The sequence below is a fragment of the Dermochelys coriacea genome, chromosome 14 (genome assembly GCF_009764565.3).
Source record: "Dermochelys coriacea isolate rDerCor1 chromosome 14, rDerCor1.pri.v4, whole genome shotgun sequence".
Classification (NCBI taxonomy): Eukaryota; Metazoa; Chordata; order Testudines; family Dermochelyidae; genus Dermochelys; species Dermochelys coriacea.
The window spans coordinates 33,642,214-33,657,839 of record NC_050081.1 but is presented as its reverse complement, the minus strand read 5'-3'; the positions used below and the strand labels follow the sequence as shown (position 1 = coordinate 33,657,839).

At 43.7% G+C, this 15,626-nt stretch overlaps 2 protein-coding genes across 2 annotated transcripts in view; one reads left to right on the top strand and one right to left on the bottom strand.

Moving 5' to 3' along the window:
- The window catches only part of LOC119843336 (butyrophilin subfamily 1 member A1-like), a 1,931,986-nt gene that overhangs the window by 1,458,626 nt on the left and 457,734 nt on the right, over positions 1-15,626 (bottom strand). The gene's annotated exons all lie outside the window — the stretch shown is intronic.
- The window catches only part of LOC119842630 (E3 ubiquitin-protein ligase TRIM39-like), a 28,227-nt gene that overhangs the window by 5,497 nt on the left and 7,104 nt on the right, over positions 1-15,626 (top strand). Inside the window, 4 exon segments of the mRNA XM_043497484.1 lie at positions 1,541-2,002; positions 8,333-8,428; positions 10,084-10,314; positions 12,192-12,214. Of these exon segments, the coding sequence (XP_043353419.1) occupies positions 1,541-2,002; positions 8,333-8,428; positions 10,084-10,314; positions 12,192-12,214 (812 nt within the window).

Genomic DNA, 15,626 nt, shown 5'->3' with positions numbered 1-15,626 from the left:
CTAGGTTAACAAACCCAGGGTCTGCTAACTTGAGTTCTACTGACCCTGGGCTTACATTGCAGTGTAGACACACCAAATGAGACCACCAAATCTCTCAGGAAGGAAGAGTCAGCTGTACTGAGTACTAGTGGTACAAAAGCAGATTTAAGGTTTTTTGGATGTAATCCGTGAAAATGTTTCTGTTTATTGGTTTGTATGGGAATTATGTGTTGTTTCAGAGATGTTTATGTAACCTTAGGTAATTTTCTTAGGTTTTTTTATGTGTGGGGTTATTTTTTAGTCCTGTGTGTAATGGTTTGTATTGATCTGAATTGCACTTAGCCACCTGAACTGTAAGTTAATGCAGTTAGTTTTCATTTCATTTTGCTTTAGTTTTGGAATCTTAACACTGTGAATATATTCATAAATGTGAGAACAGGACATTTACTCTTTTTCACCTTTTTCTTTCTCTAGACTCATTGTCGTCCAGACAGCACTTGGACAAAGATAAATGTCTGGGATCAAGTGAATGTTTTCATATGAATGGTGGTGGCTCATCAGCAGCCCCACAGTTGAGGTTTTGTTTCAATTTTGCATTAGACAGGAGCCGAACCCTGTATTACTGGTGGCTACACCGGTCTTTGCTAAAAACAGAAATGTCGATTCTTTTCTCGGTCATAATTTAGAATGTTTTAATAGTGGTTGGGGCTGACCAGATGGGCTGGGGAGAGGAGGGCAGTGTGTCTCAGCAGAGATCAGAGAGTTTACAAATGAGCCTTTTAGAAAATCAGGTCTAATATCGAGCTTCTTTTTCGGAACTCTTTATGTACATATCGCATCCCCTGGGTACAATATTAGTGAATGCACAAGAGGTACAATAAAGATGGGGAAAAGTTCAACATACAAAAATATAGTGTTTTCATGCTGCAGTTGGTGAGAATCAGACAGTGACTCTGGCCCCATTGTTCCCAGCCACCTGTTTTCCCTCAGACACAGGCCATGTGTATATTCCCTGCTGACCTGCGGGAATATGGCTAGGAAGACGATATTTATAAATTATTGTATCAACCACAGAGGGCGAACATTGAGCAGAAAAAAAGATGGTCACTGCCCCAGTCATTGGGTTGGAGGGGCATGACTCTAGGATCCTCCCCTTCTAAAGGCTGGAATACCACTGGCAGCCCACAATACTTGGTAAATTTTCCCAGAACCACCTGCTGCAGAGAGCTGTGCCACAAGCTAGGCTGTTGGTACCTCTGGAGTCCCACAATGTAGTGACACAGCAATGGCGGGAAGAAATGCTGTATAGAGCTAGGTGTGGATGTGGCAGGTGCTGGTTTTCAAACAACTGATCTGCAGGGTGGCCATGCTGCACCATTGCAGGGATCAACCGCGTCAGGTGTTGCCACTCCACAGTCTGTCATGGTGCTTCTTCCAGGTGCTAACTCAGACCAAAAGGAGTTTCCAGCCTCCCAAGAGTGACATGAGACAATGAAAATGTAGGAAACACCTGTTTGGTGTGCAAAATTCAGAATCAGCCCATTTCTGAGAACAATAAAAGGAAACTCTCTTCTCTGCAGAAGCAGCCAGGGCTGCTGCGAATCCAGCACAACTGCTCCCAGGTGAACTGACTTGTTCAGTGTGTCTAGATTATTTTAAAGATCTAGTGTATCTAGATTGTGGGCACAATTTCTGCCAGGCCTGCATCTCTCAGTGCTGGGAGGCACTGAGTATGAACTTCTCCTGTCCTGAGTGCAGAGAAACCTTTTCCCAGAGAAACTTCAAACCAAACAGACAGCTAAGGAATATTGTAGAAGCTTCCAGACCACTTACACTGGAGCCAACAAAAGAACCAGAAGTTGGGAAAGTGTGTGAAAAACACCAGAAGGCTTTAGATGTCTTCTGCCAAGAGGATCAAACACCCATTTGTTTGGTTTGTCATCTGTCCCAAGATCACAGAGAACACACTGTGGTTCCCATAGAGGAGGCTGCCCAGAATTACAAGATAAGAAATCAGGGGATGGTGTAAAAGCTGGAATGGCCAGGAATGGCATTTTAATAAAAAAAATTATGGCAAAAAAAGAGCAGATACGGTTAGACACCCTTAGGAACAATACTTTAGCAATGAGAACAGATATAGAACACATTGTTATTAAGTTGTTCAGGTCCCAAACCATTTTTAAAGCCAATAAGGACCCAGAAAAGTCAGTTCTGAATTGGCCCAGGGCTGAAATTTATACATATAGCAAAGCACTAGTACAGTGGAACTGCTGCTGACCTGGGACATATATTCTGCTAGAAATGAAAAAATATCTTGTGTGCATGTGTTGTGCACTTGTCATGAATCAGTGCAGCCACAGGAACTGCTGGATTTTCCTGAAAAAAGGCACATGAAGGGGGAGTGGGAAAGTCTCCTAGCTGAAATGGGCATATGAAAGAAGTGTAGTTGGCTTCAGTATTGTCACCTCTTAAAAAATATCAATAACTTCTGGAAGATCCAAACTTTCAGAGATTTCAGGGACCTAGCAGTATTACACAAATCCTTCCTGGGGACAGTGAAGGTCATACACATCACTAAGCATTGTGACTGATTCTGCTTTTCTGTTTTTCACACATTATTTTTTATTTCTTGTGTATTTTTGAGAAGTCACTCTCATATGTGCAGCTGAGACATTAGAGACTGTTATTTTTCACTGGTAATTTTTAGAGAGGCCTAAATGTTTCTGCTCCACAACTTTTGACAGTACAGATGGCATTGAACAACCATGAGATCTCAAGGGATATTTTCTCATATTCCTATAGGGCACACATGGGTCAGGTTTTTCATCTTGTCCCAGATAATGAACGATCACTTTGTCCACATTTCCATCAAGAACTTTATATCCGTATCTGTGACAAAAAACCTCATCTGTATTGATCAGTCTTCGAAAATATCTCTTCCTTACCAGAGGCTCCCCCCGCTGGGAAAAGATGTCTTCCTTTGTGGATCCATTTGTATTGATCACACCTCCAGTCATCTTTTTTGTCCTTTTGCCCTTCATAACGGTATGCAAGCAGCTGTCCATTTTTTGGCTTAGAAACTGGAAGAGTCGATATTTTGTCTTTTATAGGATTTCTTAAAATGTCCAGAGCTTCTTGCAGTGAAAGTTGTCCCAATATACACATATAAACTAAACTACACATACTGGAGGAAAAAAAGACTAAACAATCTATTTTATTGTATTTGTGCACCTGTGAATTTTAGGTTTTGTTAAATCTTCTGCAAAGCTTTGTGCAAATCAGATTAGAGTCACAGGTGAGACCCACCACCGACTGGACAATTGTCGAGATGCAACCGATGATAGAGTAGGATGATTAAAGTAGAATAATGTATTGCATTTAAGCAACACACACTTCCAACTCAGTGATTGGCAACAATGATGGGGACTGAGGAGGTTAGTGGCCTATTCTGAGCCTATTTATGTGCCATGCAATTGTACATGGGGGATTTCCACACCCTCTAAGCAGCTCTGTGCATTCTCGACGCCGATTGAGAGCTACGTGTGGGGGGAATGTCAAAGTTCCAAACTGCAGAGAAGCAGAGGTGAAAACGGGGTGAAAACAGGCGTTCCCACAGGTACATGCGTTCTGAAGCAGCAAGAAAGTGCTCACCCCCATGGAATACCCACACTGTCCCCCTCACTGCCTGCTTCCTGGCCCCATTTCTGTGGTAACATCTTAGGCTGGTGTTTTCAGTAGTACAATGTTGTTCTCACTTGTATGACATGCATCATTTTTGTCCCCTGTGGCTCTTTGGAACCAGGTGGTTTTAGTAATAAAGCTAATTATCACCCGAAAACCCGGGTTAAAGGTCGGTTCAGACAAGTTTCTCATTAGCATTATATTAGTCTCACCTATATGTACTATATGGAAAACTTTGGTCCCCTGAGCCACTTCCGAACTGACTGTTCAAGCTCCTCCTTCATTTTAAAAATGGTTCTGGGCTGGAATGGGTTAATGACAGTCAGCTGTTAATCAGTTCTCATTACTAAAATAACGTTCTCAGTGTTGTCTGACTGTTTCCGCTGAGTTGTTTTAAATCCATTTTCTTTATTAAAATGCCATTCCAGACATTTCCCTTTATTTTGGTTCCATGAGCCACTTCGGAGCTGAGTCTGCTGGGTGGTTTTATTAATAAAGCTATTTGCTAAACAGGTGGGTGTGTCAGCGGTTTTTTGTATTATAGCATTATTCTCTGTTGTAGTATGAGTATCATTTTTGTCCCCTGTACTGCCTTGGAACTGAGTGGATTTACTAGGCGGATTTACTGATACAGCCGTTTATTGCCTGAAACAATCACTTGAAGAGGGGTTTGGAAGAGGTTTTCTGTATTATTGCATTATTCTCAGTTAGTTGTATTATGTGTATCACTTTGGTCCCTGACCACTTTTAGAACCGTGTGTTCCAGGTCCTTTTTTGTGTTCAAATAAAAGGTTCTGAGTTAGAAAGTGTTAATAACAGTGTGTAATTACGCAAAAAAAAAAGGAGTACTTGTGGCACCTTAGAGACTAACAAATTTATTTGAGCATAAGCTTTCGTGAGCTACAGCTCATCCACTAACCCAGGAACCTATCCTTGCAACAAAGCCCGTTGCCAACTCTGTCCTCATATCTATTCAGGGGACACCATCATAGGGCCTAATCACATCAACCACACTATCAGAGGCTCGTTCACCTGCACATCTACCAATGTGATATATGCCATCATGTGCCAGCAATGCCCCTCTGCCATGTACATTGGTCAAACTGGACAGTCTCTACGTAAAAGAATAAATGGACACAAATCAGACATCAAGAATTATAACATTCAAAAACCAGTTGGAGAACACTTCAATCTCTTTGGTCACTCGATTATAGACCTAAAAATTGCAATTCTTCAACAAAAAAACTTCAAAAACAGACTCCAAGGAGAGACTGCTGAATTGGAATTAATTTGCAAACTGGATACAATAAACTTAGGCTTGAATAGAGACTGGGAGTGGATGGGTCATTTACACAAAGTAAACTATTTCCCCATGTTATTTCTCCCCCCACCCCACCCCCCACTGTTCCTCAGACGTTCTTGTCAACTGCTGGAAATGGCCCACCTTGATTATCACTACAAAAAGTCCCCCCCACCCACTCTCCTGCTAGTAATAGCTCACCTTAAGTGATCACTCTCGTTACAGTGTGTATGGTAACACCCATTGTTTTATGTTCTCTATGTATATAAATCTCCCCACTGTATTTTCCACTGAATGCATCCGATGAAGTGAGCTGTAGCTCTTGAAAGCTTATGCTCAAATAAATTTGTTAGTCTCTAAGGTGCCACAAATCCTCCTATTCTTTTTGCGAATATAGACTAACACGGCTGCTACTCTGAAACCTGTCAGTGTGTAATTAGTCAGTTCTCATTAATTAAAATATTGTTCTGAAGTGTCTGTAACAGTATCCATTGTTTTTTCAACAATTTTGTTTATTAAGATGAGTTTCTGGCATATTTTTGTTCCCTGTGTCTCTTCAGAACCGAGTGTTCTAGGCAGTTTTATTTATAAAGCTAGTTGGAGCTTGGAACGGGCACCTAAAGGTGGCTTCAGCAAAGGTTTTCTGTAGTGTTTTCAGCTAATTGTATTACGTGTACAGTCACATGCCGTGACAGTTTTAGTAAGGCATGAAACAACTTATTTGCATGCCTTAGGCAGTCCAAAATGGCATCCTCCATGTGGTGTAAACATGATCTCGCATGCACTGTGAGCGAGGTCCTTCTGTGCGAAGGACTGGGGTTCTACATCAGGGCCGGACTGAATTGTCCCACATGACGGATCCAGCCTGCAGGCCACCGGTTAGACAATGCACAGACAGTTGGGCATGCAATGCATGCTTGCATTTATAGATGGGACACCACTGTATGTGAATCTTTTTGGTCCCTTGTGCCACCTCAGAAAAAATAAAACTATTTTTTGCCTGTAACTGGCACTTGAAGGTGGGTTCAGAAAAAGTTTTCTGTGGGATAGAGTTATTCTCACTTGGTAGTATTATGTGTATCATTTTGGTCCCATGAGCCACTTCAGAACTGTGTTCTGGGTCCTTTTTGGAGTTAAAAAAGAGGTTCTGGGCCAGATCAGGTTAACAGAAATGTTTTATTAGTCTGTTCTCATTACTAAAATGTTGTTCTTAAGTGTCTGCCACAGTATCTGCTCTTTTTGGCAACAATTTTATTTATGAAAATGCCATTCCTGTGTCTCTTCAGAACCATGTGTTCTGTGTAGCTTCAGTAATAAAGATAATTACTACCTGGAATGCCCCATAAAAGATAAATTACATGGGTTTTTCTTTAGCATTATGTATTCTCACCTCTATGTACAATATGTAATAATTTTCTATATCCATGCAACTTCAGAATTGATTGTTCCAGGTCCCTATTGGTGTTAAAAAGTGATTCTGGGCTGGAACAGGTTAATGACAGTGTGCTAGTAATGGGTTCTCATTGGGAAAATATTGTCTTTTGGGGTTTTTGGGGGGTTTAAAATAATGCTTTGAGCCAAAATGAGTTAATGACAATGTTACTCCTGCAGGAATTCTGCATGAAAAATGTAAAATTCCGTGACAATATTTTAAAATTCTGCAAAATTCTGCAAATTTTGTCAAAATAACACTATACAATCACACCAATTTCAATTATGTTTTGTAATTTATTTCAAAATACCTGTCAGCAAGTATGTCTGTAACAATACAGACACACAAATTTCCCCCCCCCCCCCCCGGAGTAGAGAGTTAAAGAAACCCCTACAACACCCCAGTTCCTACTTCTCTTCCTCCTTCCCCTCTGAACCCAGCCAGGGGGCAAGACACTCACAACCCCTCCCCCCAAGAGCCCAGCTGTGGAGCCCTCCCTGGCCCAGACACTCACACCCCGTCTCCCCCAGAGGCTAGCTGTGACATTCCCCCCGGCCCAGACACTCACAGACCCTACCTCTCCAGAGCTCAGGGATCCAGAAGGAGAAACAGTCTGATGCCGGGTCCCGGGCTTGCATACAGTTTCCTGCTTGCTGCTGCTCCCTTCCTTCCCTCAGGGCATGCTGGCAACTGCAACAGCTTCTGGGAACACTCCAGTTCCCTCCCACTCTCCCTGGCGTTGTCTTCTGATTTGCAAGCTGGGCTCTGCCAAGTCCAGCAGCCACTAGTGGTGGCCAACATCTCTGCAGCCCATTTCTGTGGGGGAAAAAAAGGAAATTTTGCATGCCCCACATTAATTTCTGCAAAATTCTGCACTGCGCAGTGGCACAGAATCCTCCTAGGAGTACAGTGTGTTATGAGTCTGTTCTCATTACTAAAATATTGTTCTTAACTGCCTGTAAAAATACCTGCTGGTTTTTGCAACAATTGTATTGACTAAAAAGTTCTGGGCCTTTCCGGCTCATTCCAGCTTTTACACCATCCCTATGTTTCTAGGCATGTACACTGCAGTGCTGCTTCCCTCTAGGCATCCGGATGTCTATTTTCCACCTAAGCCCCTAGAGCGATTCACAGTCTGGAGGAAGATAGGCCTAAGTAGAGTGTGGGGCCCAACTTGGTAGGTGGCCTCTGAGTACACCTGCCAGATCAGGTCCCACAAGCTAATACACACAGGTAGCCCTCCCTCCTAACTTTTAGCCCAGGGTTTAGGGTACTCATATGGGAAGTAGGAAACACTGGTTCAAGTCCCTCTTCCACTTGATGAGGAGAAGAGATTCGAACACGGATCTGCCATCTCTCAGGTGAGTGTCCTAACCATGGGCAATTACAGTGGTTCTCAACTGTGGTCCACCGGTTGTTCAGGGAAAGCCCCTAGTGGACCAGGCCAGTTTGTTTACCTAACACGTCTACAGATTTGGCTGATCGCAGCTCCCACTGGCCATGGTTTGCCGCTCCAGGCCAATGGGGGCTGCGGGAAGCGGTGCGGGCCGAGGGATGTGCTGGACGCCCTTCCCGCAGCCCCCATTGGCCTGGAGCGGCAAACCGTGGCCAGTGGGAGCCACGATCGGCCAAACCTGCGGATGCAGCAGTTAAACCGACCTGGCCCGCTAGGGGCTTTCCCTGAACAAGCAGTGGACCACAGTTGAGAACCACTGGGCTATTGTGATGTGGGGCTCCCACCCTCTCCCCTGTAGAAGCTATTCCACTGGGGATAAAAAGTAATTTGGGCCAAAGAGAGAGAGAGAATGAGAATGACTGTATAGTCATGTGGTTAGAGCACTCACCCATTTTATTATGTATTTGATATTCTTGCAAATATAAATAAATGGGGAGAAATTCTCCAAGAACAATCAAAACTATACCAGTTTTTCTTTTGTTAGGACCAAATTTGGAGCCTTTTGGAGATTTTGAGGGAAGAGAGAGAAGATATTCTGTCATTTAAACTGAGTGGGGAAAATAAAAGCCATGAACTCTTGGTAGGTGCTGTTATTACTCAGAAGCAAATGTGCACAGGGACATTATCAATCCACTGCTTAGTCTGAGTAAAATAAGAGGAATAGTGAGTAACACGTTCTCATCCGTGAAAGATGATAACTTATTTATTCTCATTGTAAAGGAAAACTGTTCTGCTTTAATTGAGAGTAAGCAGGAAAATGCAGCATTAAAGAAAGAGTTTTAATAATCCAAATATCTTCACTGATAATTCAAATGTAATTTGTTTACTTAACAGTAGTTTCTCCTTTCAACTAAAGCTGGTTGAAAATTTTCAACCAAAAAAAGGTTCCTGCAGATAAAAGGGGTTTAGTAGAAAACAACTTTTTTTCATGGGAAAAAGTCACTTGCAACAAATTTTTCAATTTGTTGACGGGAAATTTCAAAATGAAACAAACATTTTTGTTTCAGAGTAGCAGCCGTGTTAGTCTGTATTCGCAAAAAGAAAAGGAGAACTTGTGGCACCTTAGAGACTAACACATTTATTAGAGCATAAGCTTTCGTGAGCTACAGCTCACTTCATCGGATGCATCCGATGAAGTGAGCTGTAGCTCATGAAAGCTTATGCTCTAATAAATGTGTTAGTCTCTAAGGTGCCACAAGTTCTCCTTTTCTTTTTGCAACATTTTTGTGTCATTTCAAACTGAAATTTTCATTTTGCTTTTAAAAAGCTGAGAAATTTTAAAACTTTCATATTTGTTTTTTATCTTTCTTTCTCTTTTTAGTCCTTTTTTCTACTGAGTGCACTAAAATGAATAATTTCCAGGAGTTTTTTTCCCTTAGTTTTTCCTTTTTCTTTTTGACACTTTTTCAAAAATGGGAGATCTTTTGAAGAGGTACAGAGAGGACGTACTAAAAAGAAAAATGGGGGGGAATGAACATTATTTTGTTCCATTTTGGGAAAAGAGAGAAAGAAAAATGTGACATTTTTCAAAAGTTATTTCAAGATATTTTTCAAACAAATCAAAAGTTCCATTTTGGAAACTGAGAAATGGAAACAACTTTGAAATTTCAATTATTTTTTCAAATTCCCCCACGCTCCAATTTTTGGCCAGCTGTATTTTCAACAGAGATAACCACAGCTGGACAATCAGTGCAGCTGCTATAGGAATCTGCTGTCTCAGAGGAGGAGCATCACTTACTGCCTAAAACAAAGCACAAGGAAGTAATTGGAAAGACTCCAGTTCAGTGAGCTTTGGAACAGGCCCTTAATGGTATCGCTGCTAGACATTGCCATGAAGAAGATCTGGGTTCCAAATCTGGTCTGATTTCCTTGTTCCTAGAGTATCAGGGGCCAGAGAGTGCTCCAGAAACAGCATGAATTGGTGGACTTCTGTCCAGTTCACATGCACTCATTCCTAAGCAACCTGCAAATTCAGATTTGCATGTGCAAAAAAGGGGTCTTCCCAGCAATTTGTGTTCCCCAGTTCAAGTCTAGTGCTTCTTTTTATGTTATGACTCTTGAAAATCTATTGGAAAATCTTCAATCTACTGAGCAGATATGTTCTCCATAAAATGTCAGAAGTTAAATTCTGTGGGGTTGCAATGACATGCTGCCACATGCATAGAATGTCCCATGACTCACTCCGTAGTCTTGTCCTTGACCTGTGCTTTTCCTGTTTGTGTCTCGTCATTTCAGAAACAGCTAGAAACTGAGAAGCAGAAGATTGTGTCTGAATTTCAGCAACTGCGGCAGTTTTTGGAGGAACAAGAGCGACTCCAGCTGGCCCAGTTGGACGAGCTGAATAAGGAAATTGAAAAGGGGAGGGCTGAGTATGTTGCCAAATTATCTGAGGAAATATCTTCTTTCAGTTCCCTGATCATTGAGATGGAGCAGAAATGCCAGCAGCCAGCGAGTGAATTCCTGCAGGTGAGACAGTGTTAGAAACACCCCAGAATATTTCACAGAGCAAGAAAGTCTCCTAACTCTTCACATTTGGAGTGTAGGAGTGAATGGTCAGAACATATAGTATTGCTAAAATATACATTATTTTTCCTTAAGGGCTTGATAAAGTACCCACTAAGTTAATGGAAATATACTTCTGGAGTACAACGAGCATTGGATCGAGCCCTAAATGAAAAGAAATTCTTCTTTTGAATTCTAGTGGGAGAAGACTCCTCCAAAAATGGCAAACTCCAAACTCTGTTCTCCCTGTCTCATAATGCAAAGCAAAGGGAAATTCAATACAATTAGAAGGTGACAAATTCAAAACTGATGAAATGAACGCTTTTTCACACATCACATAATTAGACTGTGGGACTGATTGCCACTGGATGTCGTTGAGAACAAGCATTTAGCAAAACTCAAAAAGTGATCAGATATTTATATGGATAACAAGAATATGCAGAGTGATATTAAACCTCATACTTCATTGCTTAAGCCAGTCGCTAACTGTTAGGGAGAAGGATGAGAATGTAGGAGGAAGATTATCTTACACCTTCCTCTGAAGCATCTGGCACTGTCCACCTTTGGAGACAGAATACTGATTAGATGGACCTCTGGTCTGAGCCAGTGTGGCGTTTCTTGTGTTCCAAACGCTAACTCCAAAAGATTAAAGATGGAACCAGTCTTTAATTATGGAAATAGCTAAGATTGAAGCTAAGATTCCATTTAAAGCCTGATCTTGCCACTTTTCCTACATATCACAAAAAGGGAAAATATTGGCCTTAAAATTGATACATGAGGTCTGAGGCTGTGGTGATTTTGTTTGCCAGAACTGAAGTTAGATAGGGAAGCTGTTCATTACTTATGGTAGCCTGAAAGTGTAAGTAGTCATAAGAATTCCAAAAGCCTTCTAATGATTTTGCTTTTCAAAAAATGCCTCTAACTAGCAAAGAAAGAAAGAAAGAAAAAGGCAAGGGAAAAAAACCATAGCATCCTGGACTTCTCTAGCTGTTATCTAGGGTCAAATTCTCTTTTGCAACCAGAAAAGGAGTACTTGTGGCACCTTATAGACTAACACATTTATTAGAGCATAAGCTTTCGTGAGCTACAGCTCACTTCATCAGATGCATCTGATGAAGTGAGCTGTAGCTCACGAAAGCTTATGCTCTAATAAATGTGTTAGTCTCAAAGGTGCCACAAGTGCTCCTTTTCTTTTTGCGAATACAGACTAACACAGCTGCTACTCTGAAACCTGTCTTTTGCAACCAGTATCTGCTGTGGGCAGCATTCTTCACTCCTCGAGTTTCCTGTATTGAACCTGGGGTGTAGGATAGTGATTGGTTCTGGGTTACTCTGTACCCCACACCCATTGTTCTCACCCAGCCCCAACTTCCTGTGGATGTCAAGAAGTCCACAGGATGGGCCTTCAGAATGCTTGTGGGAGTGGGGAGAGAGTTGACAGCATGGGAGCAAAACAGCATGGGGGGACATGCCTCTCTCTGGACCCACTGGAGTCTGGTGGAGGGGATCTTCCCGAAACCTGTGAGTGTTCAGAAGATCCTTATTCAACACCTCGCAAGACCGAGCCCTCTGATTCCATATGCCAGCTGGTTATCCAAATGTTGTTACACAAAGAGCTTGTGTGCCTCTATATACAAACTTCCTGGGCCCAGATCCTGCAGTCAGAGCATTTATCCAAAAGAACAAAGGCAACACATTTAATGTTTTTGTTTGCATTAATAAATGACAAATACTTTCTCTTTGAACCTCAAACTGTGAAGACAAAGTGAGTCCCCTCCAGAGCAGGAGGGATCATTAGTATGAGATATGGGACTGAATTTCCTTTTATCTTTCTCCTCCAGGACATCAAAGACACCTTGAGCAGGTAGGTGGCTCCTTCTCACTCTCCCTTTCACTTCCCAATGCAGGGAAGGGATTTTAAACATGAGACCTGGCTCCGCATGGTCCAACAGTGCAGAGTGTGGGGTTGGTTCCCAATCTCTCTCCATTAAATCTAATTTTGGGTCTGTCGTCATTTTGACTAGACTCCAAAATAGAGCTGCCTGAGATAAGAGTTATTTACCTACAAATATGGTATTGATTTGTAGTGTAGCTGGTGGAATGGAGACCTCAGAAGATTGGGGGTGGAGAATGAGATTTTCATTTCTAGGACATACACTCCAAACTCCACCTAGGTTGGTAGGGATGGAAAGTCAGGGCTATCTGATGACTATTCAATGAGCAGTTTATTAATTGTTTCTTATTATGAAGTGAGCTCTATCAGCGTGCTTGGCGTAGCAACAGATATGATGGAAGAGACTTTCCCCGCTCTAAGCAGTATATAATGTGCTATTATCAGTAGTACTATGGCAGTGCCTACAGGCTCAAGGCAAAATCAGGTCCCAACATGCTGGGTGCTGCACAGACACACAGAAAGAGACAGTCCCTGCCCCAAATAGTTTACAGTCTAAATCAGGGATCGGCAACCTTTGGCAAGCGGCCCGCCAGGGAAAGCCCCTGGTGGGCTGGGCCGGTTTGTTTACCTGCCGCATCCGCAGCTTCAGACAATTGCAGCTCCCACTGGCCGCAGTTCACTGTCACAGGCCAATGGAAGCTGCGGGAAGGGTATCCAGTACATCCCTCGGCCCACGCCACTTCCCGCAGCCCCCATTGGCTTAGGACAGTGAACTGTGGCCAGTGGGAGCCGCGATTGGCCAAACCTGTGGACGTGGCAGGTAAACAAACTGGCTCGGCCCGCTAGGGGCTTTCCCTGATGGGACGCATGCCAAAAGTTGCCGATCCCTGGTCTAAATAAACACAAGAGACAAAGGGCGGAGGGAGGAAGGATTAAAATCAATTTAAGGGGACATTCAATAAAGACAAAGTACTGCACTTTGGAAGGAAAAATCAAATGTACAACTATAAAATGGGGAATAACTGGGTAGGTAGCAGTACTGCGGAAAAAGATCTGGGGGTTAAAGTGGATCACAAATTGAATGAGTCGGTAATGTGATGCTCTTGTGAAAAAGGCAAATATCATTCTGGGATGTTGTCACAAGTTGCTGTATTCACCGCAGGTAGTGTCTCCTCCTGGCTGTTCCGGGGATTAGCTCTCTTCCAGGTCCAACACCACCTCTTGCAGTCTCTCCACCCCACCCCCTCACCCCTGTCCCCCCGTTGTGCTCTCTCTCATTCTGCAGCCTTATCCCTCACTCCAAGAGCTGCAGCTTCCTCTTTGTGACTCAGCCCTCCAGCCAGATCATTAAATGGTTTCCCCTTCTGGCGTATAGAGTCTCACTGGTCCCACTGTCCAGGCAATGTCACTATCAGTGGCTAGGGGAACTCAAGCCCACCCACTGCTCCAGGTTCTAGCCCAGGGACCCTACCACATGCAGGCAAGGTCTGCTCTGAACCTGTGCTGCTTCCTACTCACATCCTATAGGCTTTCATCTCCACCTTCACCTTCTCTCTTATAGAGATGGCCCTTGCAGTCCCTTCTAACCCTAGGATTCTAAGTACTCCCTTTCTTCAGGGCCAGGCTCCTAGCATGCTGCTCTTTCCCTGGTTCTCTCTTTCGCTTTCAAATGCACTGAGGGTAGCTCCAGACTTCCTCACTGCAGCCAATTTCTGTTGCCAGCTTCCTGGCTTTATATTAGCCCAGCCCCCACCTGCTCAGCAGAGCTTCATCTTCCAATCAAGGGTTGCTTCTCTGTCCTAAACCGCTCATGTGTGGCCTGTCTCACTAATCTCCTCTTTCTCAGCTTCCCTCACTCTTTTTGAGGGCTGATGGTGAACACTCCACCACAGATGTATTAACAGGAGTGTCACATGTAGGACACAGGAGGACGTTGTTCCACCCTTCTTGTCACGGTGAGGCCTCAGCTGGAATACCGTGTCCAGTTTGGGGCACCGCACTTTAAGAAAGATGTGGAAAAATTGGAGAGAATTCAGAGGAGAGCAACAAAAATGGTCAGAGGTTTAGAATGGATGAGCTGTGAGGAAAGGTTGAAATAAATGGGTATGTTTAGTCTAGAGAAGAGAAGACTGAGGGAGGGCCTGATAAGAGTCTTCAAATATGTATGAGGCTGTTCTCCAGAGAGCGGTGATCAGTTGTTCTTCAAGTCCAGAGAGGGCAGAACAAGCAGTCATTGGTTTAATTAGCAACAAGGGAGATTTACATTAGTGTGATGGGGTTCCCGGGGTGCAACCTGGACTGTGGGACTGCTGAGCCCTCCAAATCCCCGACCTGGGCTGCCTCTCGCAGTGTGATGCTGTTGTAAAGCTACAAGCTTCACAGGCCCTGCACTGACACAGACACCTATGGGCAGGGACACGCCCAGCTGTGTTACATGAATCATCTCTCAGCCATTGATACCCCCAGCTCCAGCCCTACCCCGCAGAACTGCACTGGCTTACACTGCTCAAGGTTCCCTTGGACAGTGCAAGTTCATTAAGCAGTTTGCCACTCCCTCAGTATGGAGTGAACACACACTAGCCTTTGTAGCTGAGAACCCCTGTGCTAGTGGACTGACCATTGTAAGCGTCCAAAGAACTAAATAAGAATATAAATGATCTTTGAAATGGGTTAGTGGGTTTCACTCCAGGTCCTGGTACAATGGGTATCTAAATAACCACAAGGATTGTCACTAATTATCTCCCTTAAATGGTATACAGGATAAAAGTCAGGTGATCCTGCTTACCCACACTCACAATACAAGATCAAGGCTGGACGTTCAGTGCAACTGAAGGTCAACTAGTGTAAAGCTGAGAAAAGGAAATACTTTTTTTTACACAATTCATTATTAAGCTGTGGAACTCATTGCCACATGGTATTACTGAGTTTCATAAATGCATAAAGTTGAAGGCCAGAAAGGACCATAAGATCATCACATTTGACCTCCTGTATATCACAACACAGGCACTGACTTTCTCATTCCCCGGGGGTGTTCGATCCCCGCTCTGCCCTGGGCCCTGCCCCCACTCCACTCCTTCCCCCCAGGCCCCACCCTACATCTTCCTGCCCTGCCCAGCCTCTTCCCGCCCTTGCTCCACCCCCTTCCCCCCAGCACATTCTTCATGTTACTGAACAGCTCATCCCAGGTGGGTGGGAGGTGCAGATCGGCAGGGGGAGGAGCTGATAGGCAGGGCCAGCTAGCGGGTGGGAGGCACTGGTGGGTAGGGGGGGAAGCTGATCTGTGGGGCTGCTGGTGGGTACTGAGCACCCACTGTTTTTTTTCCGTGAGTGCTCCAGCCCCAGAGCACCCACAGAGTCAGTGCCTACGTATCACAGGTCCTTA